The 26,187-nt window shown below is 54.3% G+C and overlaps 7 protein-coding genes across 7 annotated transcripts; 4 read left to right on the top strand and 3 right to left on the bottom strand.

The window, feature by feature from the left end:
- Positions 1-503: 503 nt before the first annotated feature.
- On the top strand, positions 504-5,006 carry BO95DRAFT_440232 (ubiquitin-specific protease UBP15). The gene is made up of 11 exons (XM_025585913.1): positions 504-659; positions 793-913; positions 1,078-1,222; positions 1,298-1,455; positions 1,512-1,701; positions 1,755-1,863; positions 1,919-2,867; positions 2,917-4,052; positions 4,107-4,415; positions 4,464-4,590; positions 4,644-5,006. Exons 1-11 carry the CDS (start codon positions 651-653, stop codon positions 4,751-4,753), a joined length of 3,363 nt encoding a protein of 1,120 aa, XP_025444964.1. The 5' UTR covers positions 504-650; the 3' UTR covers positions 4,754-5,006.
- Positions 5,007-5,173: 167 nt separating this feature from the next.
- BO95DRAFT_440234 (emp24/gp25L/p24 family protein) lies at positions 5,174-6,280 on the top strand. Its single transcript, XM_025585914.1, has 4 exons — positions 5,174-5,455; positions 5,516-5,704; positions 5,864-6,143; positions 6,251-6,280. The coding sequence occupies exons 1-4, from the start codon at positions 5,303-5,305 to the stop codon at positions 6,259-6,261; spliced, it is 633 nt and encodes a 210-aa protein (XP_025444965.1). The 5' UTR covers positions 5,174-5,302; the 3' UTR covers positions 6,262-6,280.
- A 5,051-nt stretch (positions 6,281-11,331) lies between these two features.
- Positions 11,332-11,589, top strand: BO95DRAFT_324366 (uncharacterized protein; the record flags this gene model as incomplete). Its single annotated transcript, XM_025581835.1, has 1 exon — positions 11,332-11,589. A coding segment is annotated over one exon (258 nt), but the record flags the coding sequence as incomplete, so codon positions are not given.
- A 989-nt stretch (positions 11,590-12,578) lies between these two features.
- Positions 12,579-14,285, top strand: BO95DRAFT_512248 (hydrophobin family protein; the record flags this gene model as incomplete). Its single annotated transcript, XM_025591504.1, has 3 exons — positions 12,579-13,484; positions 13,814-13,887; positions 13,977-14,285. Exons 1-3 carry the CDS (start codon positions 12,764-12,766, stop codon positions 14,283-14,285), a joined length of 1,104 nt encoding a protein of 367 aa, XP_025444967.1. The 5' UTR covers positions 12,579-12,763.
- Positions 14,286-14,538: 253 nt separating this feature from the next.
- BO95DRAFT_383591 (RNA polymerase II-binding domain-containing protein) lies at positions 14,539-16,478 on the bottom strand. The gene is made up of 3 exons (XM_025583428.1): positions 16,311-16,478; positions 15,235-16,225; positions 14,539-15,168 (listed from the first exon to the last, which is right to left on the bottom strand). Exons 1-3 carry the CDS (start codon positions 16,458-16,460, stop codon positions 14,609-14,611), a joined length of 1,701 nt encoding a protein of 566 aa, XP_025444968.1. The 5' UTR covers positions 16,461-16,478; the 3' UTR covers positions 14,539-14,608.
- Positions 16,479-17,040: 562 nt separating this feature from the next.
- Positions 17,041-19,059, bottom strand: BO95DRAFT_429371 (uncharacterized protein; the record flags this gene model as incomplete). Its single annotated transcript, XM_025584888.1, has 5 exons — positions 17,041-17,391; positions 17,450-17,589; positions 17,640-17,705; positions 17,753-18,796; positions 18,852-19,059. The coding sequence occupies 5 exons, from the start codon at positions 19,057-19,059 to the stop codon at positions 17,041-17,043; spliced, it is 1,809 nt and encodes a 602-aa protein (XP_025444969.1).
- A 3,679-nt stretch (positions 19,060-22,738) lies between these two features.
- Positions 22,739-25,540, bottom strand: BO95DRAFT_48727 (5'-methylthioadenosine/S-adenosylhomocysteine nucleosidase family protein). Its single transcript, XM_025590479.1, has 3 exons — positions 23,315-25,540; positions 23,100-23,265; positions 22,739-23,047 (listed from the first exon to the last, which is right to left on the bottom strand). The coding sequence occupies exons 1-3, from the start codon at positions 25,180-25,182 to the stop codon at positions 22,901-22,903; spliced, it is 2,181 nt and encodes a 726-aa protein (XP_025444970.1). The 5' UTR covers positions 25,183-25,540; the 3' UTR covers positions 22,739-22,900.
- Positions 25,541-26,187: the final 647 nt, after the last annotated feature.

Consider the following 26,187-nt stretch of genomic DNA (forward strand, 5'->3'; position numbering starts at 1 on the left):
TGCATCTCTAGCACCAAAAGTCCAGTGAAACATACACTAGGATGGAACGAAGAGAACAAACACTGATTCAGTAGCAAGCAAGGAAATTGGCGCCTGCGACCGTAAAAGATCTTTGTCATTGCTGCTACAGTAACTGACTACGGAGTAAGGTATCCAGTGTCCATCGAACCACACACACTCCCACTCACTGGATTCATCTGCGAACCCAGTCGAAAGACAAAAAAAAGAGAAGATCATCTTAATAATAATAAAGAGCTGGTGCAGTGTCCCGCATGGCCGTTATTATTGGGTTTTGGCAACTCCGCCACTAGCTTCGAATCCCACTGCCTGTGGACTGCCTGTGGACTGTCTGTGGACTGCCTCCAAGTCGGCTCCAGCCCAGACGGATCAGCTTCTGTTTCTGCTTCTTCCTCTTCCTCCTCTCACTTCCCGGTGTCAATCTTTATTCATTCATTCTTCACCCCCAGTTGTGGACTGGCTCGCCCAATTTTCCGACCTTCCCCCCCCATTTCTTCAATTCCCTTTATTCACTGTTCACTTCCCCCCATTCTCCCTGCCCTTACCCCAACGGGTTATCTCCTTCCCTTGTAATCGCCCGCGAGAAAGAGTGACCCGCTATCTCAGTGCGTGGATCGCACTTTTTACCTCACATGGACAACGTAAGTTCTGGTCTCAAATCACCCTCGCCTCCCAACCACTTTTCGCGGAGATCTTAGCCACCGTTTCATCCCATCTCTCCCCTCGCAAAAAACTACTGGTACTGATCCTGTAACCTTTCCCCGTCGTCTCCAGGCCGCCGACAGTGATATGCTCGTCGACGAATATGAGCAGTATCACCAGGATCGAACCGACGATGTCGTCGTCTCCCGCTCCGGATCGGATGAACCGGAGTCGGAGCCCTCCGCAGATGACCGTAAGGCCCATATAACACCTCCCCATCGTTGTTGTGCGCATCCTGCCGTCTTGCGATGGACTTGGCCCGGCTTCCCAAAAGTCCCCGCCGTGGGACGGCTCGCCGCCGCACAACTGCAGCCCTCCCCTCCACGTCCGAGAAACTGATCCTTTCTCCGCAACCAGATGCAGCAATGATGGCTCGGATTTTCCCGAAAGATCCGGATCTGGAAACCGAAGATGAGACCTATCACACATGGCATATCCAGGATTGGCGGAAGTTGAAGAAGAAGGAGCACGGCCCGGTCTTCCAGTGCGCGGGCTTCCCTTGGTGGGTGCCCCGACGGATCCCTTGGTTGGAATATCACCGCCCTTGAGAGCGACTCTGACTTGCTGTTGTCCGCAGGCGAATCCTGTTCTTTCCCTACGGAAACCATGTGGAGCATGCCTCCTTCTACCTGGAGCATGCTTGGGACGGCGAACCGCCGGCCAACTGGTACGCCTGTGTGCAGTTTGCACTCGTCCTGTCCAATGTGAACGATCCCTCCATCTACGTTCATCACGGTACGCCGCTTCTGCCTCCCCAACGAGCTCGCTCTCTCGGACTAATTGGGATATAGTCGCGACCCATCGGTTCCATGCGGAGGAGGGAGATTGGGGCTTCACCAGATTCTGCGAACTGCACCGGCTGTTCAGCCGACCGTGGGAAGGCCGTGGCGTGCCCCTCGTGCAGAACGACGAAGCCAAGATTACAGCCTACGTGCGCGTGGTTAAGGACCCGACGGGTGTCTTATGGCACAACTTCCAGAAGTATGCAGTTCGAAGGCGAGTCGCTGAAGTCGCATCGCTAACCCCGTGTCTAGTTACGACTCGAAGAAGGAGACTGGCCTGGTGGGTCTGAAGAACCAAGGTGCTACATGCTACCTCAATTCGCTTCTGCAGTCTCTGTATTTCACCAACCGCTTCCGCAAGGTACGCTGTCCTCGCCGCCTGTTGTTGCCACCGCTTCGGACTGACCGCTTGGAAGGCCGTTTACCAGATCCCAACCGAGGCGGAAGCCTCGCGCGACAATAGCGCTTGGACGCTCCAGAGGTTGTTCTTCAACCTCCAAACCAGCGAGACTTCGGTGTCCACCACGGAGCTGACCGCATCTTTTGGATGGGAATCGAGGCAGATCTTCGAACAGCAGGATGTCCAGGAATTGTCGCGGAAGCTCATGGAGAGACTGGAGGAGAGGATGAAAGGCACCCCGGCCGAGAAGGCGCTACCCGAACTCTTCGTGGGCAAAACCAAGACCTACATCTCCTGTATCGACGTTGACTACGAGTCGTCGCGTGTGGAAGATTTCTGGGATATCCAGCTGAACGTCCGCGGCAACAAGACGCTCGATGACAGTTTCAAAGACTACATCCAAGTCGAGACCCTCGAAGGGGAGAACAAGTACGATGCGGGTCAGCCGTATGGTCTACAGGATGCCAAGAAGGGTGTCATCTTCGAGAGCTTCCCCCCGGTCTTGCACCTTCATCTGAAGCGCTTCGAGTACGACATCAACCGCGATGCTATGATGAAGATTAACGACCGTCACGCCTTTCCTATGGAGTTTGATGCCACCCCCTACCTTTCAAACGATGCCGACAAATCCGAGCCCTGGATTTACGAGCTGCACGGTGTGCTGGTTCACAGCGGTGATCTCAATGCCGGCCACTATTACGCTTTCCTGAAGCCGACCAAGGACGGATTCTGGTACAAATTCGACGATGACCGCGTGACGCGGGCCACGGACAAGGAGGTGCTTGAGGAGAACTACGGAGGCGAATATGAGCTGACCAACGGAGCGGCCGGAGTCCGACAACCATACACTCGCGGCTTGTCCACGAAACGCTCGATGAACGCCTACATGCTGGTCTACATCCGTAAGACCAGACTGGACGATGTGCTTGTGCCCATCACCAAGGAGGATGTCCCTTCTCATATCGGTACGTCAATCAACTGCCCTGGGCGATTGCCTCACTAACATCGCGACAGAAAAGCGTCTCGTAGAGGACCGGGCCGAGCAGCTTCGTCGCAAGAAAGAGCGGGAGGAGGCCCACCTGTACATCAACGTCGGCGTCTTGACGCAGGAATCTTTCCAGTCTCATCACGGATTTGATTTGACCAGCAATGACTTGCCCGCCAGCGATCCTGCCGTCCCGACGCAGTACAAGGCACTACGGGCCCAGAAGGTCGGCGAATTTGCAGAGCAGCTTGCCGAAGAGAGGGGCCTCAATCCTAGCCACATCCGCTTCTGGGTCATGGTGAACCGCCAGAACAAGACCACCCGCCCTGACCAAGTCATACCGGATCCCAAAATGACTCTTGAGGACGCCTACAACCGTTTCAGCACCAAGGGGAATCCCTTCAAGGTGTACATGGAGGTTGGCAAGCCATCGGCCGACGGAACCGTGGCTTGGCCTGATGGCAAAGAATCGATACTGGTCTTCCTCAAGCACTTCGATGCTCCCTCGCAAACCCTCACCGGCGTGGGCCCCGTTTATGTCCGCAGGACGCAAAAAGTGAGCGAGCTTGCTCCCGTCATTCTCGAACGCATGGGCTGGCCCGCCGGCACTGAATTTATGCTATACGAGGAGATCAAGCATAATATGATTGATGTCATGAAGCCGAAGCAAACCTTCCAGCAGTCGGAGATTCAGGATGGTGACATTATCACCTTCCAGAAACAGATCAAGGAGTCTGAATTGCCGGCGACCGCCCTGTACACCGATGCGAAGCAGTTTTACGACTACCTACTGAACAAGATCACCGTTACTTTTGCTCCGCTCAAGTCGGAGGAGGGCGAAGAGTTCAACCTCACTCTGAGTCGGAAGATGACCTATGATCAGTTTTCGAAGAAGGTCGGCGAGCATCTGAATGTGGAGCCCACGCACATTCGCTTTGCGCCGGTCCTCGCCAGCACCGGCAAGCCCAAACAGTTTATCAAGCGGAACCCTAACCAGAACAACCAAACTCTGTACCACATCCTGAGTGGGCAAATGTCCACCTATGGCTACAGCATGCATCGCCAGGACGCCCTGTATTACGAGGTGCTGGAAACAAGCCTGAGCGATTACGAGTCGAAGACTTGTCTCAAGGTCACGTGGCTTCCGGAAGGTATCACGAAAGAGGTACGTCTGAACGAGTAGGTTGAATGTCAAGACGATGACTAACCGTCTGTACAGCAAGTTGTGGAGGTCCTTGTTCCCCGGGATGGGACCATTGCCGACGTCATTGCCGGTGTGCAGAAGAAGGCCAACCTGGAAGACAATGCAGACATCCGGGTATATGAGTCCCATGGCGGCAAGATCTACCGGGAGTTCCAGCCCGACTCGAAGATTGCGGGCATCAACGAATTCGTGACGCTCTATGCCGAGAAATACCCCGAAGAGGAGCTCAGCATGCAAGAGGGTGAGCGGACGATTAATGTGTTCAACTTCGATCGTGACGTCAGCCGACCGCATGGTGTGCCCTTCAAGTTTGTCATGAAGCCTGTAAGTTTGACTCTGTCTCTGCGACTACCACGTGCTCACACCTTCCAGGGCGAAATCTTCAAGCAGACCAAGGAACGCCTATCGAAACGAACGGGGATTAAGGGCAAGCAGTTTGAGAAAATCAAGTTTGCTGTGCCTCAGAACATGTACACCAAAGTACAATACCTTGAAGACGGTGAGTGATGGTTCTCTGGATCACGGAGGGCCCTGGCTAATGAGGACTTGCAGATGATATCCTTTCCGACATCATCGGCGACTCGGACGACCTTCTGGGTCTTGACCATGTAAATAAGAACCGCAGCTTTTGGAGCCGGAGCGAGTCATTCTTCATTCGATAGATATAGGGCTTGTTTTGACGGTTGTGTTTGTATTCGCCCGATATTGCTGGACAGACTTGCGATCAGATGCCTGACCAGCAGACCTGGTTGCGAAGAGAGTAGTAACTCTTTATGTTATATGCTACGGACTGGATGTGCAGTGGCGGTCTTGTTGTCTACAACTAGCGTTTTGTAGAGGGCGGACCTAGCAGTTATAGCAGCCATTGCCTGGTGGCTCTTGCGTGCGAGATGAGTTATGTATGACTTAATTGACAATTGTATGCATTTAACATTCGAGGTGTGTACTGTAGTAGTGAATGTAGTAGGTACAGGATGTATGTTGAGGTACCGTATGAATTAGGTTAAGGGTCCACCCGCGGTTGGGAGGGCTAGTCTAAGGGGGCGGGCGCGGTAAGGGGTGCAAACACAATCAAACATGCACGCGGGCCAAAGTCACAGCTGGCCAGAACTTCCTCCGTCTGTTGTCTGTTGTCTGTTGTCTGTCGTCTGTCTTCGTTCCGTCGGTCTCTCCGCGACAGAAAGTCGACACTTTATCCCTCTGCATTCACCATGCGCTTCGCAGCCCTCGTCCTCGGCTTGTGGGCCACCTTGATCTCCTCGGTGGCGGCCACCGCGCTGACCTACCGCCTCGAGGCCAACGAGAAGGCCTGTTTCCACAGCTATGTGGACCAGAAGAACGTCAAGCTCGCTTTCTACTTTGCGGTGAGCTTTTTTTTTTGGCCATTTTGGAAGCGTGTACTGATAGTATGATATTGGGGATAGGTCCAATCCGGCGGCTCCTTCGATGTCGACTACTCGGTGATCGGGCCCGGCGACAAGGTGATCCTGGAGGGAACCAAGGAACGTCAGGGCGACTTTGTGTTCACGGCGCAGAGCATCGGCGAGTACCGGTTCTGCTTCAACAATGAGATGTCGACGTTCGCGGAGAAGATGGTGGATTTCGAGATCGCGGTACGTTTTTTTTTCCGATTAAACGTGTTCGGATTGGGGGAAACGCTACGGTGATGCGGTGCATCGTTTCTTCTTCTTCACCATTACACACCCCTACCTATGGCCCGCCCCGATTCTCACAATTTGCATCCAAGCAACGACTAACTTACGGGGTGTCAGGTCGAAAACGAGGAACGCGCGCAGCTCCCCTCCCGGCAGGGCGCCAGCCCCGAGCAAGCCTCGGCGCTGGAGGAGTCGATCTTCAAGCTGTCGGCGCAGCTGTCGACCATCTCGCGCAACCAGAAGTACTTCCGGACGCGCGAGAACCGCAACTTCAGCACGGTGCGCAGCACGGAGCGCCGGATTTTTAACTTTAGTGTCATCGAGGGCCTGATGATGGTGTCCATGGCCGCGCTGCAGGTGTTTGTGGTGCGGTTCTTTTTCCAGGGGGCGCGGAAGGGTACGTTTTTCCCCGATTTGTCTGCCTGGTGTTCTTGTTTGGGTGTGTGTGGTGCTTACTGGGTAATGTGTGTGCTAACATGATGATGATGATGATGATGGGTTTAGGGTATGTTTGATCTGGATTTGATGAAGGCATATTTGATAATTTTTTTTGTTTGTTGTTGTTATGGACAGAAGAGAATTGAATGGGCTCGGATTACTCGTGTAGAGTTTTTGTCTTGTTGCTTGCGCTGCTGGAGTGTTTTGTGGCGTTCCTCCTGACCTAACCCAACCCAACGCATCCTACTCATATCACCCGTTCGAACTCAGGCAGTTCCCCAATCGAATTGAAATCTCTTGGTCTTACGGAACATTCATATCCTGCTTCCAGGTTCATCCTCTTCAGTGTATCGGTAAGTGGGTGTTATGCTTCTTCTTGGTTTTGGTCTTGGTTTGTTTCTTCGGTGGGGTTTTGGGTTCAGGGTATACATTTACTATGCACATACGTTACTTTTCTTGGGATGTGGATGGATGGGACAAAACTTGCTTCTTAGTGACTGTTGGAATGGATAATGGGATTATCTGAAGCAAGCAGGCAAGCAACTGGGTTCTTGATTCGATTCGATTCGTTCGGCCACTCTTACCTCCTTTTCGATTGCTACAGCCATAGGCAGGTTTTCTTTTCACAGATCCTGATCTGATGAAGTGGGTAGGGTAGTAGGTATAAGGCCCTGCGTTCCAAGTGGCAGGTTACTAACTGGGTCCGAGGGGTTTGGGTTGATTGGGGCGATGGGATGGAGTCGCTCGCCATGTGGGGTCTGTCTGCTGGATTACTTGCTGGCTTCTCTGTCTTGAGATGGGTTGGGTCGGGTTGGGTTAAGGATATGGGTGATGGTTTGGTTGGTTGACTGCTTGTATGGTTGTTCTGGATTGTCTTGTGCGGATGGATGGGATGGGATGGGGAAACAGGGCAGGGCAGGGCAGGGCAGGGCAGGGTGATGTGTGTACCTCCCAGGGAGGAGGAGGAGGGGAGGGGAGGGGAGGGGAGGGAGCGATGTGGCTACGGTAGTTTTTGCCAGCCGGTTCTTGCTTATTCGCCATCCCGGGTCGTCGTCATTTCTGGGATTCATCGATGTCGGGGTTTGGATTCCAAGTTGTTTCCTTCCCTTCGGGGAATGAATGGACGTCATGGGGTCAGGGGTCAGGGACATAGGGTGAGTTGAGGCGGGGGATGGGGAGGAAGGGGGTGCTGGGTAGGGTATCTATCTGGGTTGAATGGAGGAAGCAGGCAAGGTTACCTAGTAGGCATAGCACGGCTGGGTATAGCTTTTTCTTTCTCTGGGTTTGGGTTCGGGTTGGGGTATCAGGAGGGGACTCGAGGTCTGAGGGGTGGGTGAGGAGGGAGTGAGGGAGTGAGGGAGTGAGTGAGTGAGTGAGTGAGGGAGTGGATGGATGCATGTTTATGACTGTTACTGCTTTGAATGTGTTGGACATGGCGTTAACGGGTTTCTCTGGGACAATAGAACTTCTTGTTCTATGCCAAATAGAATCCATTATCAGAGAAAGTGGGAACTCGTAGTCGTCCACTGAGATAATATCGAGCTATAGTGTCTACTAGGTTGGAAGGGCAGACCATATCTGCCTCGCTCTTGATTCTGGTCAAAAAGCCCTTCAGAGGGACTACGACTGTAGTATGAGGACAACATGACGGGGCCTGCATCCATATCCGTCGTGACAGGGCAAGACGGCGACGGCGACGGCAACGGCGACGGCGATGACGACGATGCTGTTCGCCATCTCCGTCATAACTATAACCCAGCCCGCCTCTATCTGGTCTGGTTTAGGTACTGTCCACACCTTTGCAGTCTCACCTGCTGGTCAATTGACTGATGGCGGTAGCATATCTACTCGTCCTAGCTACATTGATTTGCCATCTCGTCATTGCATGCCTTATTGCACATGGGAAATATAGGGTATGCATGCCAAAGGGAGATCGGGACTGCGATGTCGATGCCAAAGGTCGATGGCAAAACAGCGGGAGAAGAGAAGGTCAACCACATCCCTGACCTTATTTGTATTCTATTAGAGTATAAGCAATATCAAAGTGTTTGAACAGTGGCCTGGCTGGGCCAGGCCAGGGTCAGCGTGATTCGGAGCCGATAAGCGTGGCGTCATGGGTTCTTGCAGGTGGGAGGGCGAAACCTCCCCGGCCGAGACTACCTACCTGCCCCTAAAATGAAAGAAAGTTGGAAGAGCCGCACTGCATTGACCAGGGGTCAGTTACCGGGTGTCTTGTGTTGCGCAAGTCGCATCATGGGGCGAATGCGAATGGAAGGGGGTGCCGGTTCCACGAGTTCTTGGGACTATGGGGTATGACGTTTGAGGGTTGAGAGGTTGTGGTTATTGAGTAACGAGCGGTTGCAACAAATAAAATTGTTCCTCGTTGCTGTGAGAAGGGGAATTGAAAGATGACGATGAAGTGAAGTTGGTGATGGTGATGGTGATCTGGACCTGGTCGGGGAGGGGAGGCGAATGGGGTGATATCATCTTGATGGGTGAGGGTGAGGGCGAGCGCCTGCGTAGCCCTCCCTGCCAGCCTCATCCATCGCCCCCTTCGGCGGTTTCCCGCCCACAACCAATGATTCACTCACCAATAATGGGATGTAAAGATGCTACTCTTACTTACTGTCTGGTTATCGTGGTTATGGGTCTTGGAACTTGGACCTTTTGCAGTTTGTTTCTGGATGGTAGGGAAGAAGTGCTCCTGGCAGCTTCTTTCCGCTGACTTCATAGGGCAATGGCAAGCAGCGCGAAACCGTTAGCGGTTCTAGAACATGCCAGTGGCTCGGGGGACTTGGTTTTTGAAGTGGATGATCGTCGGGTTTGATGTCTGTCCATGGAAAGTCACTGTATCTGCAGCATGTCAAAGCGCGTGCTACTGTCGTCGATGCTTTACGCCATCTGAAGTATGTTTTGGTTGGTTGGTACGATGCAAGCTCCGAGGGGATGTTAGGGCAGGGGTTCGATCCACCGTAGGGATCTGATGCTATTCCGTGAAAGCCTCGGGTCTCGGTTGCCTGGATCACTGAAACATGAGCGACGTGGACCGTGAGCAAAGAACCACGATTGCACTCGCGTGTACTGCGAGGCCAGTTGGCCTTTTGGACGTCGTGGTGGTTGGAGGTCGTGGAGTTGGAGCCATTGGGGGAAGGGGAGAGATCGATCTACCTCGTTTGCTGTGAGGTGGATCGACAACGTGTGGGCAATCAAGCGGATAAGTTATGCGCAGGTCTATCGGTGACAAAATGCAGTTACATAGCAGTATGGCCATTGCATTGCTGTGCTGTGTTGTACTAGTTGCATCGTCCGTTGAGCCATTGTTTATGCATGAGTAGATGGAGATATTCCTGTCGTTGAGAGTAACTACTGACTACTACGTAGTGGGCGACTAGCCACTGCGCCGGAAAAATAGTTCCATGCAAGCCCCCCGCCCATGGCGCCCACGGCGCCCATGGTCAGTGTTGGGCTTGCGTCCCTGCCCTCACTCTCGTCGCATTCAATCGAGAAGAAAAAGAAAACCGTGCCTTTGCTGATGAAAATTGAATGCAGCATGATGGGTTGTTTTGATGGGTTTCTCCAGCAACTGGGATGGTCGTGTAGAGGAACAACTATGAAGGCAATGCGACTCCATCCATGACTCGGTGGCACAGCCCGTGACGTCAGGATGGCGGCCTCAGGCACTGGCGCCGGCATCTTCCCGACAATCCACCTTTTGCAGTTGCAGTCTTCATCCATTTCCACTACACGCTTCAGACTCTACCTCTCTCGCTAGCAGAATCCATCCACGGGCCTTTGCTGGAGACATCCGTGCCCAGGGACGAATCAGAAGCAATCGAACTCTTCGAAATCTCACCCATGAGTTCAGAGCCCATCATCACTGATTCTTCGAACTGTTGATCACTCCCCAACTGGGATCCTTCCCCAGCACACCCCAGCACACCCCAGCACACCCAGCACCACCCCCCGATCGGGAGGCCATTCTTGCCTGCAGACGACCGACAGCGCTTGGTCTTCGGGGGATGGATGGCCTCACCCCCCGCTGCATACACTAGTGAATCTAGTGAATTCAGTGAATTCTGATCGCCCCCATCTTCTGTGCTAGCTCCGGCTATGACACATCGTGTTCCAAATCTTTCTTCATTCCCCTGGCCACACCAGCCCGCTGTCAAACATTCGACTCCTACGAGCTCACACCTTGACGCTCATGTCGTCAAATCGCTTACGGGCAGCCACCCTTCCCGCCCCCCCGTTGCAGTGTCGATCTGCAGGGACGGTGCGCCGCAGCAGCGACCACCAGAAAAGTTAGCTGGCGATCTCACAACGCCATGTATCGCAGATGAGCCAGTCGCATTCCACCAGTGACCTCATTCTGCTCCTCGAGGGGGTGGACCGTGGTCCATCCGGGGGGAACGCCGACCCTCGAGCCAGTGGAGTACGGTTGTTTCCGATCAGCATCCTCTCTGATGTAGGACGGACGCCGCCCTAGTCGCCGCCGCCGCAAGCCCGTGCCGATGAATTAAGGGACTCTGCTGGGGAAGGGGCGCCGATTTTTTTTTGGCTGAATCTCAGTGTATGCTAGGCGCGCCTCCTCATTGGCTGTCGTGATGTCATACGCCCCCTCAAGGGCGAGAGCATAACCTCATCCGTGGGCATGGGCTGGTGGGTACTTCCGTTCTGATGTGGGCCATCATGCAGACGACAGTTTGGAACCTACTGTCACGGCATGCACATTGATTGACCACCGTCATGATTGTTGTTGTGATCTCATTCGGTCCGATTGTGTTTCCCGCCGCATATATTGTGCCCTGTCCTCGCACCTTGGACAAATCTATCTTCTATTGAGATGAACTAGTCCCACCTGGGCTTTCACGAATCTTCTTTGTCTATTGTATTCTACATTTCCTATCCAAGCCTACTTCCGCTACGGTCTGCCAAAGGTGAGGCTCAGCATTCGGTTCTATCCACAACATGCCCTTTCTGTATGTGTTTGCTCCTTTGCGTGGTCGGGATGACGTGACATTGATGGTCCAACGACACGCATTGTAGAAGTGTACGGTGTGATAGTGAGGACGTACCGCTAACCTGATGGCGATAGACAAGATAACATGGCCACCTCGATGCATGAAGATCAGTACCACTCGATGCCTCCCACTGGAGGCGAGGCCTGTCGTCCTCCCGGCGACTACCGCGTCCACAGTCACCGGACCACCGACCCCCATAGCTCGGTGGAGGACTACAACCGAGTCATGCTCGAATACACGCAACGCCGGATGGCGGACTTCGCCGAGTTCGACGATGAGAAGGGCTCGTTCCCGAGCCGGAGCAGTCGCAGCAGTCAGACCAGTGGCAACAGCGGCACCTCGACCAGCGGCGTGCTGGCCCGTCAAGCGGCTGGACCGACTTCCGCTTCGGCGGGGTCTCCTCATGCCTAATCGTCGCGCCGCGGGGCCGGCGCGGACTCGTCTAGGCTGGGACCAGCATGAACAGGTCGAGGCTGAGCCTTGACTTAAGTTTGGTGCAACCAGCCTACACGAGTGAACGTTTAATGAAAAGGAGTTTGAGTTGGTGTGCTTTGGGGGGTCAGTGGCTGCTGGGACCTCCCAGGCGTTTCGAATTACTGGATTAGCGAGAACGCCTTGATTTAGAAGCGAAGCGAAGCAATGCCGAGCGACACGCATTGCGCACGATAGAAGGGCGATTTCTCGAGCTTGAGGCTTGACAATTATGACCCGTGTTTTTGTTTTTGTTTTTGATTGATACCTCGAATCGAATGGACTTGATTTACCATCGGACTATTGACTTAGTGGACTTTTTCTGTATGTCCTGTATCTCGCTGCAGAGATGGTTGCTGTCTCACTGAGGTTTGCATTTGTTTTGCATTCCTGGATAGACACGTTGTGTTTATTCGGGGCATCTGCTCCGACCATTGTCGCTCTTTGAGATAGAGATGCTGCAGCAGTGAATGCAGTGTCGAATGATTTGTTATTGGGTAGTTGACTCGGTCGGCGTGAGACTTGTAGTTATCTTGTATGTTTTTGCAGTTAGGACTGGTCCTACAGTCCAATTTTTAGTGATATAAATCTGGGTGGCAGTCTGTCCTTGCATCCACCCCCTTTCTTGCAGCCCCCTATAATTAATGTTAAACTCCAGCACCAGCTAACCATCCCGACCATGAATCGACTGACAACCGCCTGATCCTCTCCCGCTCTTCCAGGATTTAACCCAAGGCCCAACATTCCACACCAGCACATTCCAAACAACAACCCTAACAAACCTAGTCGCGTCCCTGCCGGCCCAAGCCAGTCCACCAAGGGAGGAATTCGACAGCCCTGGCTACCTACATTGCGAAGCTAGACAACCAACAAGCCATGTCTTATACAAATAACGCCACCATCACCCCTTGAAAACACCGACGCCCACGCCCAGCCCGCCAGACCAGAACCCTGTCGACCAACTCCATTCAATCCTTTAGTGGTTCTCTGAATTCCTACCCTATACACTCTTTTGACTAACACGAGCACTTCTTTACATACCCTAATAACCCCATAATCGAAAACATAAACGACAAAAACCAGAACCATGAAACTCTCCACCCTGCTGCTCATCACGCCGCTCGCGCTCGCCATTCCCTTCACGCCTCACTCAGCGCAACTCCACGATGACCCGGACACGGATGCGTTAACCCAGACCCAGGACCAGGGTGAGGGTCAAGGCCAGGGCCACGCCCAAGCCCAAGACCAAGGCGAAGCCGTCAAGAACCACGTCCTGCAGAACATGCGGCCGCAGACGCAAACCCAAACCCACCAGACACATTCTGCCCCGACCAGCACACGCACCAGCACCAGAACCAAGCCCGCAACACCGGACCATACCACCAGCACCACCAGCCCAGAAGCAGAAGCAGAAGCACAAGACATCGACCCCAGCCCCAGCTCCGAGGACGAGGACGACAAGAACAAATCCACAGATAACCCCAACCCAACCACCACTACAGACAAACCCAACCCCAACCCCAACCCCAAGACCAACACCCGCCCCGACGACACCGACAACAACAACAACAACAACAACAACAACAAAGACGAAGACCCCCCCTCAGCCCTAGCCACCGCCATCGCCCTCATCCCCAACCCCAACGCCACCCAGAATCCCGGCACCACCCAGACCTGCCCCACCGGCCGCCCCTCCAAGCAGTGCTGCCAGAGCATCGAGGCCGTTGCCGACTCCGTCCTGCAGCCCCTCGGCGAGCTCGTTCCCTACCTGTCCGGCGTCGACGTCTCCAGTCTTCTCGCTTTGGAGTGTACGTTACCCATCCCCACCCACCCCCCCCTGAACCTCCACTCGCGACCCTAAAAAAGGAACTGGGGGATTTACCGTCCCGGGGGAGGACCCCCGGACCCCCCTTTTTTTCAGCTCCCTGGTACCCCTCATTCTTAAATGCTGGAGGAAAGGGTGTTGCCGGGGGAGAACCCCCGGACCCCTCTTTTTTCCAACTCCCTGGGTACCTACACTCCTGTACACTCGGGGAGAGTAACAGGAAAGAGTCGATTTCCAACTCCCTGATACCCTCATTTCTTTGTACTAGGGGTATAAAATGTATACTAACACGAAATGGAATAAATGGAACAGGCACCGGAATGGCCAATACCGACCCAAACGCCAGCTGCTTCGACTCCGTCATGTGCTGCGAGGGCGTCCCCGGGGTACGTAGCCCCTCCGTTCCTATCCCCAACCCACCCTGGTGTTCTAGTTTCCAGTCCCCCCACCCCAAGCTAACAGATGTGATGCATAGAAAACAACATCCCAACAGACCCTCAAAACAGCCTGCACGACCTGGGACCAGGCCATGGTCGACAAGGCGGACGATGACGCTGCGGACGCTGCTGCTGCTGCTGCTGCTGCTTCTTCTTCTTCTTCTTCTTCGCCCGCTCCGTTGCCGAGTGCGTCGCCGGCGCCGGCGAAGAGGGCGCGGGGCCTGCCTGCGTTGCCTGTCCCTGCGTTGCCGGAGCTGGATCTGGGGCTGGGCGAGCTGCTGGAGGGGGGGGCGGGGGTGTTCGGGCGGAAGGGGAGTGTTGTTGGGTTGGGCGGGGGGGATAATTAGCATTATCGGGATGGGAAATTAATGACCCAAGTACTTGGGATTTAGGGTGTTAGGGAGTTTGAAAGAAGGGGTACGGGGTATATTCCAACACTCAGGATTGAGGTTACCTTACCAGAGAGTTTGAAAGGAAGGGGGGTCCGGGGGTTCCCCCCCGGGACGGTATACTCTACTCTAGCATGAGATGTGTGCTGGGTGGTGGGTGGATTGGGTTAATTGTTTTCCATGGTTATATGTATGTTATTTGAACAGTAATGGATTCTTTGCTGGCTGGGTACATTGGGTGTGAATAGTCTCTATCTACCGCTCTATGGACTGTCGACTACCTAGCGACCGCGTGGGTACTGCTGCCAGCCCCGGCCGTGGCCATGGGCGTGGGCGTGCGATGGGTGGGGCGGGGGGAAGTGGTATGAGCCCGGAGGCATCTGCTGGGCGGCGTAGGAGCCGTGGCCTGGCTGTGGTTGGTACTGGCCCGGCGGGTGGTGGTATTGAGCGGCTGCCGGGGGCTGGCCGGGGGGGCCCTGTTGATATGGCGGTGGGAAGTGGGAGGGCTGTTGCGGGTGCGGGAAGGGCATTGGGGGCGGCGGGGGCGGCCAGGGGCCCTGGTAGTTTGGGGGAGGCGGAGGAGGAGCGTGGGGGAGACCCGGGGGGAGTGCGGCCTGGTAGGAGGAAGGCGGCGGCGGGGGATAGCCCATGGATGGATGGGGAGGAGCGGGCGGAAGGGCATGTGGTGTGGGCGGAAGGAGCGACGGAGGGGGGGGAGGGGGGGCATTGGCGTACGGATTCGAGGCAGGAGCACGATAGCCCGCCGGCGCCGGCTGGGGAGAATACGACCGGGACCGGGGCCGCGAGTCGTAGCGTCGTCTGGGCGGCGACCGGCTGTCGCCTCTCCATCGTCCGCCCGCCTCGCTCTCGCTCTCGCTGTAGCGTCGCTTGTGATACGAGCCCCGACTGCGACTGCGACTGCGACTGCGACTGCGTGTGCTCCTGCTCCTGCTCCTGCTGCGGCTGCGGCTGCGGCTGCGACTGCGCTCCTCCTTTCCCTTCTTGGCCCGTTTCTTCATCTGCTGACAGAACCCCCTCGACCAGCCATAATACGTCTCGCCCTTGACGATCTCGCCACTCAAGCTCTCGCGCACGACGAGCTGGCCCAGCTCATCCAGATCCACGACCTCGTCCTCCTCGTGCTCGACCGCCTCGTCCGCGGCCGCCGCGTAGATCCCGTCCACCTCACCCAGAAACCGCTTCAACGCCGCCACCAACTTCCCGTCGGCGGGGCCCGCCAGAAACTGCAACGGCCGGATGGTGTCCCCGCGCAGCGGCACCGCCTCGTCCGGGATGATATGCGGGATCAGATTGCCGGCGGGCAGGTCATACCACGGGGTGGCGGGATCGCCATGCGTGGCCGGCATGACAAACGGCACGTTCTTCTGGTGTTGTTGCAACGAGGAAAGCTCCTTCTCGGCGACGGCGAGGCTCTCCTCGACGATCAGCGAGGTCTTGACGGGGCCGGACAGCGCCGCGTTCTGCACGACCTCGCGGAGCTTGTGCACGTAGTCGGCCGCGTAGTAGCCGTTCTGGTCCCAGATGTCGAGGAGCTCGTCCAGCCGGCGGTGGTGTTTCGGGTGCTGCTCGCGGGAGTAGGCGGCGGCGGCGCCGAGGAGGTCCACGACGTGCGGCTGCAGGGCGCCCGTCAGCGTCGCGAAGGCGGCGGTCGTCGGGAGGTGGTATTTGGTGTGGTGGAAGAGGTCGTTCAGGAGGTAGAGGATGTGGAGGCGTTTACGTTTCGCCGAGGTTTTTTTGGACGGTGGTGGTGGTGGTGCCGCGGCCGCGGCCGCTGCATCTTCAAATGAGGCCGACAGCGCGACCAGGTACTTGGCCCACACGCCGACGCGATTGGACGAGGAGACCACTTGGTGGTCGATGAGCCAGGTCTTGCAGGCCTAGAATGAGCGGGAGAAAACATCGTGATTTAGTATGTCTTGAGGTGGTTAAGCAAGGGCGAGAGGCGGCGACGGCGGCTCAAACCTGGATGTTTGCCGGGGTGCATTGCGACAGCGCCCGGTCGAGCGAGGTGTGGAATGCGGTGATGTCGTCGCGGGGCACAGAGGTTGGGTCGGGGCGCAGCAGCCCCGCGGAGAAGGAGGCCTTCGCGATGGCAAGTTGATGGGATGCCATCGCTTTGGGTATCGGGTGTTGTTGGTGAGGTGAGGAGGAAGTGAGAGCGGCCGTCTTGCCCGACGCTCGGCGGCGGCGGGAAACCACCGGCTGCACGTGATCCCGTCCGCCCTAGTGTGGTTACAGAGGGATGCAACTGGGGTTGTGTTCATGCTTAAAGTAGTTCTAGTAGGGAATACTGATAACTGCCACTACGAGTCATGGAAGTCCTTTTGTGGGCCAGTGGCAATTACTGACCATTGTGCTTTTTACTCAGTATTGGGTGGGCAACTGCGATCAAGGATGGTAACAGTTACATCAACTGGTTTCATGTCTAACATGAGGGGTTGCTTTGAGAGAGGTTTAGTCTGATAAAGGGTCACTTCAATAGAGGTTGGCCTGATAAGAAATTTACTGCATACACAGGTCGAGTCTGACACAACATACACAACCGACTAACTATTCAACTCGTATACATAACGTGCATCATCTATAAGCCAAAATATACATGCCACCAAAAAGCGGCAGAGAAGCGAAATTAGTATCGTCACATAAACCGAATCCAATCACCTCCTATCTTCCCGAGTCAACCCCTCCACACTTAATACTGTCGGCGGCGGCCGTGACCGCCGATGATGTTGCGGCGGGCCTTGTGCGAGGGAGAGGTGGTGATGGTGGGGGTGTGGCTGGACGCGTGGGCGGAGGTCTTGGACGCGGCCGCGGTGGATGTGGCGTGGGCCGAGCCGCTGCTGGGGTGCGCCTTGGAGGTGGGCCTGGAGGTGGCCGAGGAGCTGGCGACGTGGGAAGAGGAGCCGGACTGCTTGGAGCTGGAGCTGGAGCCGGTCGTCTTCGAGCTGCTCTCCGTCGTGGACTTGGTGGTTGTCGTCGTGGTCGTGGTGGAGGTGATCTTGTCGAAGCCGAAGCATTGCTCGGACAGCGTGGTGGCGATGGACTTGATGGGATTATCAGTAAGGCAGGTTACCTCTCTGCCAGGCATCGGGCACACTTACCGCGATGTTCCAGGTGCTGATCGGGTTCGCTTCGTCGCTCGCGCTCGCGACGTCGGCAACGAGGTTGACACCCGCGGACGGAGTAATCTCGACCGCGTAGTGGTACTCGGAGCCGTCCTTGGAGCAGGCGGCTTTGTTGGCTGGGATTCAGTTAGCACCACCACACTATCTGTTGGACAGGGGTACTCACAAGCCTCAAGGGCCAGGTCGGCACCGACGTAGGGCTGCATGTAGATCCCGGCCTCCCAGCCGTAGCCTTTTGCGCGTTAGCTTTGAAGGGTCTTCCTGGCAGGACTGACTTACTGAAGATCTCGAGCTCCAGCTCCACGGACACCTTGCCGTAGATCTCGACGTTGGCCTCCAGCTTGGCATCAAGGGAGATGTCCGTGGTGGTGACGGTGGGAGACCAGCCGCTCTGCGTGAAGCTGACGGCGTTCTTGGAGCCCTCGTCGAAGGTCAACTCCGCGGTGGCGGAGTCCTTGAGATCGATCTCCACCCCCATGCCGATGGTGGCTTCTCCGTCAATCGGGCCGATCGACCACCCGAGGGCGACTTTGACCATGGGGCCGATCGTGGCGATCTTGGCGATGCTGATGCCGTCAATGGGGATCGTGACCAAGTCGACTTCGTCCGCCTCCGACTTGGTCAGGTTTCCGCCCAGCTTGACCTGCGGCTCGATGTACGCGGAGACGCCCTTGGGCGACAAGGTGGCCGTGGCCTTCTCGCTGCCGGTGATGACGTTCCACAGGCCGCTGGCACCGCTGGTGTACTCGAAGACCAGATCGAACTCTCCCTCGGTTTTGCAGGTCGAGCATCCCGCCGACAGCGAGACGCCGTCCTTGTCGAACAGGGATTTGTCACTGAAGGAGAAGTCCTTGGCGATGTCGATGGTCTTGTCGCTGGTGCTTTCACCGCGCTTTCTCTTGGTGACGCCGCGTTTCGCAATGGCAATCTGCGAGTCCGTGGTGGGCTTGCCGATCTTGATGGCGTAGTTGCGCACGGAATCCTCCCACTCGGTCACGTTGCCGGTGAACCGGGCAGTGTTGACGTTGTCGCGGAAGCTGGCCCCAGTCATGATGAACGGCTGTCGGATGGTGTTCCAGCCACATTGGCCAGCACCGGCCACGAGCATGACATAGTGAGCATCGTCGTCGTTGACCCAGTTCCAGGCGTTCTTGGCATAAGAGTATGAGGTCGAGTCCTGGAATGCAACGGTCACGCTGGCGCTGGTGCCGTTGGTGCAGGTGACGTTCTGCACCAGATCCTTGAACGCTTCCATGGCGAGGATACTCTCATAGTCCTCCAGCATACCCACCGTGAAGTTTCCCAGGATGTCGGTCTCGCCGCCTAGTTAATTCGTATTAGCCTTTGGACACGCAAGATCATAATCTCCCAAACTTACCACCCCAGTAGAATGAGTGCTGGTCCTGGAGATCCAAGGAAGAGGTAGAAGTTGTAGTAGTGGACCCCGACACCGCGATCTTCACCTCGGTGTTGGTGGTCGTCGTCTCGTACGAGTCGATCTCGGCCAATTCCACAGCCAGAGCTTGCTGGTACAAGGCGTAGGCCATGAGGCCCGATGCCAGACCGTTTTGGAGGAGTTTAACCATTTTGATTATGACAACCAGGTCGATAGTCGAAATGAACGAATGAAGAGGGACAATCCCGAAAGAGCGTGTATCACTATCGTGATGGAAAAAGAACGACTGTCGCGGTAGACAAGAAAGAGTGACTGAGAGAGAGAAGGCGATGATTTGCGTGAGTATCTCTGAATCCGCCGACATCTTCTGGTCTTTTAAACCAGGCCACACGGTTGGCCCCCAAGTTCATCCGTTCAGGATCTTTTGGTGGTCTCATGTCAGCCCGGCTCACCTTGCTCCTTTCATTAGACGATCGTCTGTTCGCAAAGAGTAATATTCTAGACTCAGATTGCAAAATGCAGCTCCCAAGGGGCGCAGTCATGGGGGAGCCAACCGGCGGTATCTCTCGTTCCTAGCCAAGTTGGGGGCGGCTGCATAGGGCTTCGCTGAGACCCATCATAGCAGCCTTCGCTCGCAATCCCCCAAGCACATAGACCTTGAATCCTCGTGTTTCTCCAATTTGGGATGCAGAGCAGCTGTCTGGCTTGCGCGGTGCCATACAGAGATCGTGTACCTTTCTTGGCTCACGATTGTGCCTGGTGCTGACAGAGCGAAAAGACTGCATCGTCCAGCTGAAAGGGAAGGACCCTTCCCACAGCAATCTTAGAGTTGTTTCAAGGCCCCTGCTTGCCGTCACGGTAGGATGGATGGGGTATACCAACAGAGGTCAAGCATTCTAATCCATGGGATAGGCTCAGGAAATGCTTGGCTCGGATCCATGCACCCTCGCCCCACCAGCAATTCGCTTCTATTAACAGCGGCATTGTCCAGATCTTTTCACTCGGACTTGAACATCATCCCGTACGGTCTGTATAAGAGTGAAATGAGCATGATTGCCGCTCAGCGATCTGATGCGAATAGGAACAACCGCGATAAAGCCGTGGAGCGATTGAGTCGTGGTGGGCAGGGTATCTCACGGTCCGACGGCCATGGCTGTGTCTTAGCCGGGCGATGATCCTGCCACCAAGAAAAGTTGACATGAGGCTGAGTAGCACATCCATTACACGATATCAGCTGGCGGGCCGAACGGGTTCCTGCTTATCTGCGGCATAGATGGGTTAATCGTGCAACGGCACCGTTCTCGTCAGTGCCCTTTGAGTTGCCCGAATTCTCTTCTTGCTTCCTAGAAGTCATGCATGCAGTACCAACGACCCTAGAAATTTGTTAGCCCTTGTTCTCGTTCAGTGAAGTCAAAATGCGGAAAAGTTACCGTGGAGCTCTGGCTCGACCCCCTGCATTAGGAGGTGGCCCCCACGCGGAAACGGTGCCTTTTGGCCAGAGTGGCTCATGATGAACCAGTGTTTGAGCCTCTGGGGGCCAAACTGGGGAAATTGCGTTAGATCGACACTTCACTTGCAGGGATTTGCTGGTAAAGTCTGTTGTGGAAAGGGGCATTGCCGGTACAATATTGAGCAGTGGTGGTAGTGGTGGTGGAGGTGGTGGGAGAGTTGTAGTAGGCGAAGTCCGGCTGGCGGTCGGTTTGTTTGTTTATGGCCCGACCGCCCGGCCTCGTGGGGGTTAACTGAATATCATCTTACTTGTATTTACTCCGGTCCGATCTCCCTCTCCGAAAGCACAGTTTCTGTGTCTGTAAATATGAAGATTAAATCGAGCGAATGCCATGTGGTGGTGGGTACGAAAATGGGAAGCGGGCTGAGAGGAGATATGCCGCACTTGAGTATAGTCTATAGTGTCTATAGTGTCTATGATGCTGATTTCAGGGACTGCGCAGAGAATCAATCTGTTGTGTTTGATTTTGGTCACGAAGGGGAAATAAGGTGAGCCATGGTTGTATATATTTCGGTCAATGCTGGCAGCCACCCGCGATAGAAGAGTATTCATGTAACCCTCTGGATTGTGCGTACCTGAGAACAGCAGTCACCCCTTTCTTCAATAACACCTCCCTTATAACATGAACTAGAGTCGTATGCAGGCCATCCCATCCACTCTATGATGGTCCCTGCTGGACAAAATGACTACGGTCCCAAAACGACTCGGCTGCACCGGAGCCCGCAACAAGCAACCTATTCCTGACATCGGCAAGCTGCCTAAACCCCGCAGACACGGCGATTTCGCCAGACACGACACCCAGAAACACCGGCAGGCTTTCCATACACAGGACGAGAACGGACTCGGTCAGCCCCGGCCAACCATAACTGTTGGTATAGGCGGCTGCTCCAGCTTTGTAGAGCACATACCCGAGATAGTTCAGTTGGAACAGGTGCTGGTGACTTGATGAAAGTTGTTGCAGAGATTCTAGAGCGACCTGGCCTCGGACTAACTCTAGCGATGTCAATCTTTTTACGAACATTCAGCGCTTTCCGCAATTCTGCTTCATGTTTCCGAAATCGCTTCAAGAGGGGCGCGCACACCTTCTCCTCCAAGTTGGTTTTCCAAATCCGGTTCTCTCTCAGTTTCACAGCCTGCGGTGTGTCTAACTCTTGGCTCAGATGTTCTATCACTATCAACAAGATCAAGACCATTGATTGATTGGAAGGTCTCAAGACTTGGGCGACCCATGTTTGAAGCGTCTCGAAGGACTCTTTCGTTAAACGTACGCTTTCTTGCTGGTGCTTTGTGAAAGAGGAGTGATCACCACCCACAATCCATTTCAACGTGAGGAGACTCAGCATGAGCCGATCCACATTTGGAAGCTCCACATTGAACAATAAGAATGAAGGGGAGAGCTCTCCGTTCGGTAGACGGCCGGATATGCGTGGCTGTCCGACCCTATCAGCTAACTCGGCCTCTCCTAGTAAGGTAATCTCGTTCTCGAATTCGCGCTCGAACTTCCGAATTGCGTCATCATCGGTCAGATGTCCAAGCTCCCATTCAGAAGCGATCTCGGCCAATGACTTCCTGACAAACAGAATCGTAGACCCTTTCCCGTAAAGTAAGTTTACCACTTTCTCATGCTTATTTTGCCTCGCTATGGAGATTGGTGCTTGGCCGTCGATACTTCTTGCCTCGGTGTCTCCACCCTGTCTGATTAATACCTTCAACACATCTAAGTGTCCGTTCCGCGCTGCCAACCAGAGGGGTGTAGCCTGTATTCGAGATTTGCTATTGATGGCAATACTCTTCTCTCTCAGAAGCGTTGACACCACAGCCGGGTGGCCCTTCTCAGCCGCGTGATGGAGTGGTGTATAGCCTTCAAGATCAGGCAAGTTAATTTCGCATAAATTCAGCAAGCGCCTCACAATCGAAGTAAAACCGAACCTTGACGCAAAGTGCAGAGCTGGAAGGCTCTCCCCAATAAGGGGAAGGTTGCATATCTTGGCGAGCTCCTCTTTATACGACATAACGATCCGAAGAAGAGGAATATGTTGTTCTCTGACAGCCCACCCAAGCAGGCCATGGAGAAACGAGTGGCGTGAGCGTCCACCCGCCACCCAGGGATGAAAATTCCAAGTTTCATTGAAACATGTCGCAAGCTGCGTGAAGCTCTCCCACACCAGAGACTTAGGTGTTATGTCTCTCGTCTGCAATGCCCAATTAGATACAGCGTAATCGAGGAATTTGAATTGCTCCCCAGGTGAGTCCGTACGGACCGGGCGAATGGGTAGTTTGATCGAAGCCTTCTGAATCTTCGGCGCACGAAAAAGAGAAAACAAGGAGGACTTCATCGCTTCACCGGCAAGCAAAGCTGGCGAGACTACTGCCAAGCCTGTTGGGTTGTGATCCCGTCCTTGCGTCTCAACCTGTAAGCTAAAGTTTGAGAAAGAGAGATAAGCAACACAGAACTCCCCACATTGGAGATTTCCTCGCGCCTCGCTCTCCAGATATCTGGTCTCATGGTCGGCTCGATGACTCAGAAGGAACTTTTTGACCGACGAGTGCGCGAAGCGAACACAGCCATCAGTAGGGTCCTGAACCACGAGATTAGCGCAGCAGCCGAGCACAAATTCGTCCTGGGGTACTTTCTCGTGATCCCAGCGAGTATCATGGAGATCAAAGGCTACTGCTTCCTTCAGTTCATCGATATGCAATGGTCTGGTAGCAAAGCTGACCCATTTAAGAACCTTCGCAGCCCTGGGATCAGACGCAATCTGCTGAGTACACAGCCTATACGTTTCCTTCAAACCCTTAGGAAGCCGACGCAAGGCGGAGCGCACCTCTGCATCGGTGAAGCATGTCGACCACAAGATTTCGAGAATAAGGTAAACCCATAGAAACCTGCTCGAGTCAGTCTACATACGTCGATTTTGTAGGGTTTCCGACATACATTCCTGAGGCCTCAGTGAGAAGCACGCGTTTGATCTCTTCCAGTAAGGAACAGTCACTGGTAAGCTTTCTAAGCATAGACTTGTCATCAATACTGGCTTTGATATAGAATTCGATATCCTGGGTAACGTGATTGAATGTTGAGATTCGGAGAGCCCACGGCATGAATGTAGCAATGTTCACGTAGCCTGGTACGTGATTCCTGCTCAACAACATGATCTTCGATCCATTGGGTGGGCTGGCAGAACTGAAGGTTGCTCGAATTAGCAGCAACATTTTCTGGCATTCTTGCTGTTCTAGTGCATCGAGTCCGTCAAGAACGTAGATTGTGTTTGGCATGTATGAGAACAGAAGGTTGAAGATTTCTTGCAGGTCATCATAGTCTGGTACCCTTCGGTCTCTTCCAAAAAAACGCCCCAGCTCATGAGCGACATCTGGCGGAAAGACCTGATGCGACTCGTACAAGAGCTGAGCTAATTGCTTGATTAGACTGGCAAGAATGTAGGAAGCCTGTAACGAGCCAGAATGCTCGTTCTCACAATAGAAAAATACTGTAGGACAATGGCAACTGGAGTTCTCAAGTGCGCGATACTTGACAGCCTCAACGACGGAAGCCGCGATGATAGTTTTACCTGAACCAATTTTCCCCGAACACCAGAGGCTGGACTGATCCAACCTTGTAAGCCATGCTTTGAATGTCGCATGGTTCAAGAACCACTGAGTTGTTCCAGGAAGGCGCTTGTAGGCAAGTCTTCGGTGAACCTTATCATGGTCATAGTTCGAGATCCGCCCTAGTAGCTGTCCGATGTCCATGTGTGGACTTTTCTTGCTTATTTCGCCTGCAGATGTTTCCGACCCGTTTGGAGCCATGAGACCATGTTGAGCCAGCTCCGAATCCACATGAGGTGATGGCATGTCAACCACTTGCTTGGTATGAATCATGGACAGAAGCTCTTTGGTATATGCTGCCGCCGTGGCAGCTGCATACTCTTGCCACTGCTTGTTTTTATGAGAGTCTGCATAGTCACAGATCCCTCGGATCACCAAGCAAGGGAAGTTGTCCATCAAACCAGCTGCTTCCATCTCGAAGCAGAGAATACCAAATTCGTTCGCTAATTGATCTCTTATACGACCATTCTTCATTACCTGGTTTGCGGAAGCAATAAGGCCGTAATGAACCACGGGGACATCATAACCTCGATCGGGCCGGCTTTTCCTTCTCCCGAAATCACAGTTCGCGCAGGTTATCTCAGAGTCTTCATGATCATAGTCAGGCTCAAACAGCACATCTTGCTCTGCACCACGGTAGGTGAATCTGTCTTTCATTTTCGGGTACCTGCATATCATCTCAGACAATATGGTGGGAATATTGCTTGGTCTCACGATGTGCTCCGCCTGCAATTTGGAGACCGCAGTCAAAAGTACCGACGGTGGTTTGTTAAGCATGCCGGTTCTTTCAAAGCGGTTGTTGCTTAAAGTCTTTCCGTAGTCGTACTGCACGATCCCGCCATAGTCCCTCGTTGGCTGGCTCACCACCACATCGCCAAGCCGGATGTCGCCTTGTGATGGAGCTGCACCTCCGATGCCGACCATCAAGCCGAACCGTATCGATCTGAAGGTAAATTGAACCTGACTGGCGATGACTGCCGCTGATGTTGTGCCATATACCCCAGCGGGAAGGCATACAATGACAACATTATGGCCGTGTATGCTACCGAAGATATAGCTATTATTGTCACTCAGATCAGTTGGCAAGTCCGGATGTCTCTCGTCAAGCATTGCGGCTGCAGCCGCCATCTCCAAGGGAAGTGCAGAGATCCACGCGATTGTGTAGTCATGATGACGGTGAATCCTAGGGATTGTCGCCATTTCAGTGCTCTTGAGTCGGATCTGTATCGGGAGGCGGACTACTGCCTGTCGATCCAGGGTGTCGATGCACACGCTTCAATGGGCATACCTCGACATTCTCCATTGGTCGACTAGATTGCGTATTCGGCAGCCATTCAGTCGAGCGTTCCCTTCGTTCAAGAGCTATGTAGCCCAAACCAGAGACTAAAAGCCGAAAGTCATGTGTGGCATCATCAGACATGGATTGAGATTGCTGAGGGGAGCGTGAGGCTGAAGCAGCTGGACTAGCGCAGAGGGCCAGCAGGACTAAACAGGACTAAACAGCATTGGTGCCTGAGGCATCGACTATGCGCACAATGCGGGGAAAGCTTGCATTGAAGCGCAGGCCAGAACTCTACTGGGTACCTGGAGGGTTTACAGGAATCTTAGATGTCTTGGAAGTCATTTTTCGATCAAGTCAGGACAAGTGGAAATACCATCAGTCGCTCATATTCCACATAGTCTGAGTTGGAGTAACCACCCCCTTCTGCACCGAACTGAACTACTTACTACTGTGTATGTACGTACTTGGTATGCTGGGTGTGGTCACATGATACGGGGGATCTCTGGCGTCATTCGTCGATTTCCTTCCTCAGCTTACCAATTCCGACATACTCATAACCAACTGCTCAGTAATTCTCATGATCGTTACCTTTTTGAGTCCTGCTTATGGAGCCACTGGCCATTGCTCATTCTCCTTTTTGAGCAATTAGGCAGTCACCTAAACTTAAGTTGAGTCCAGCTACATGTGTTCATGTGTCCGGCCGGATGGTCAACTCCCGCCATCAGACAAACAGTGAGCAGACCGCAATTGCCACGGGCCGGGCAGATGCAGTGCAGCGCCAGTGCCCAACCGCACCAACTACCGCAATTACCCCCAGGTGTGCCTGGCCGGATCTCGAGTCGCCGGACCCCACACTGGAAACTCTGACTCTGCTGGGTACGTACTGTCCTCAGTAGTAAGTTAGAGTCTGTGGACGGACTGTG

This window comes from Aspergillus brunneoviolaceus, assembly GCF_003184695.1.
Source record: "Aspergillus brunneoviolaceus CBS 621.78 unplaced genomic scaffold BO95scaffold_14, whole genome shotgun sequence".
NCBI lineage: Eukaryota > Fungi > Ascomycota > Eurotiomycetes > Eurotiales > Aspergillaceae > Aspergillus > Aspergillus brunneoviolaceus.

Coding starts and splice junctions, on each gene's coding strand:
- BO95DRAFT_440232 (XM_025585913.1), top strand. Junction 1,702..1,754: donor TTATGGCACAACTTCCAGAA/GTATGCAGTTCG, acceptor CCCCGTGTCTAG/TTACGACTCGAAGAAGGAGA. Junction 1,864..1,918: donor TCACCAACCGCTTCCGCAAG/GTACGCTGTCCT, acceptor ACCGCTTGGAAG/GCCGTTTACCAGATCCCAAC.
- BO95DRAFT_440234 (XM_025585914.1), top strand. CDS start 5,303: ATGCGCTTCGCAGCCCTCGTCCTCGGCTTGTGGGCCACCTTGATCTCC. Junction 5,456..5,515: donor AGCTCGCTTTCTACTTTGCG/GTGAGCTTTTTT, acceptor TATTGGGGATAG/GTCCAATCCGGCGGCTCCTT. Junction 5,705..5,863: donor TGGTGGATTTCGAGATCGCG/GTACGTTTTTTT, acceptor ACGGGGTGTCAG/GTCGAAAACGAGGAACGCGC.
- BO95DRAFT_383591 (XM_025583428.1), bottom strand. CDS start 16,460: ATGGCATCCCATCAACTTGCCATCGCGAAGGCCTCCTTCTCCGCGGGG. Junction 16,226..16,310: donor GCACCCCGGCAAACATCCAG/GTTTGAGCCGCC, acceptor CGCTCATTCTAG/GCCTGCAAGACCTGGCTCAT. Junction 15,169..15,234: donor CAGTCGCAGTCGCAGTCGCA/GTCGGGGCTCGT, acceptor GACGATGGAGAG/GCGACAGCCGGTCGCCGCCC.
- BO95DRAFT_48727 (XM_025590479.1), bottom strand. CDS start 25,182: ATGGCGACAATCCCTAGGATTCACCGTCATCATGACTACACAATCGCG. Junction 23,266..23,314: donor CTCACTGAGGCCTCAGGAAT/GTATGTCGGAAA, acceptor TGACTCGAGCAG/GTTTCTATGGGTTTACCTTA. Junction 23,048..23,099: donor CTGCGAAGGTTCTTAAATGG/GTCAGCTTTGCT, acceptor AGGAAGCAGTAG/CCTTTGATCTCCATGATACT.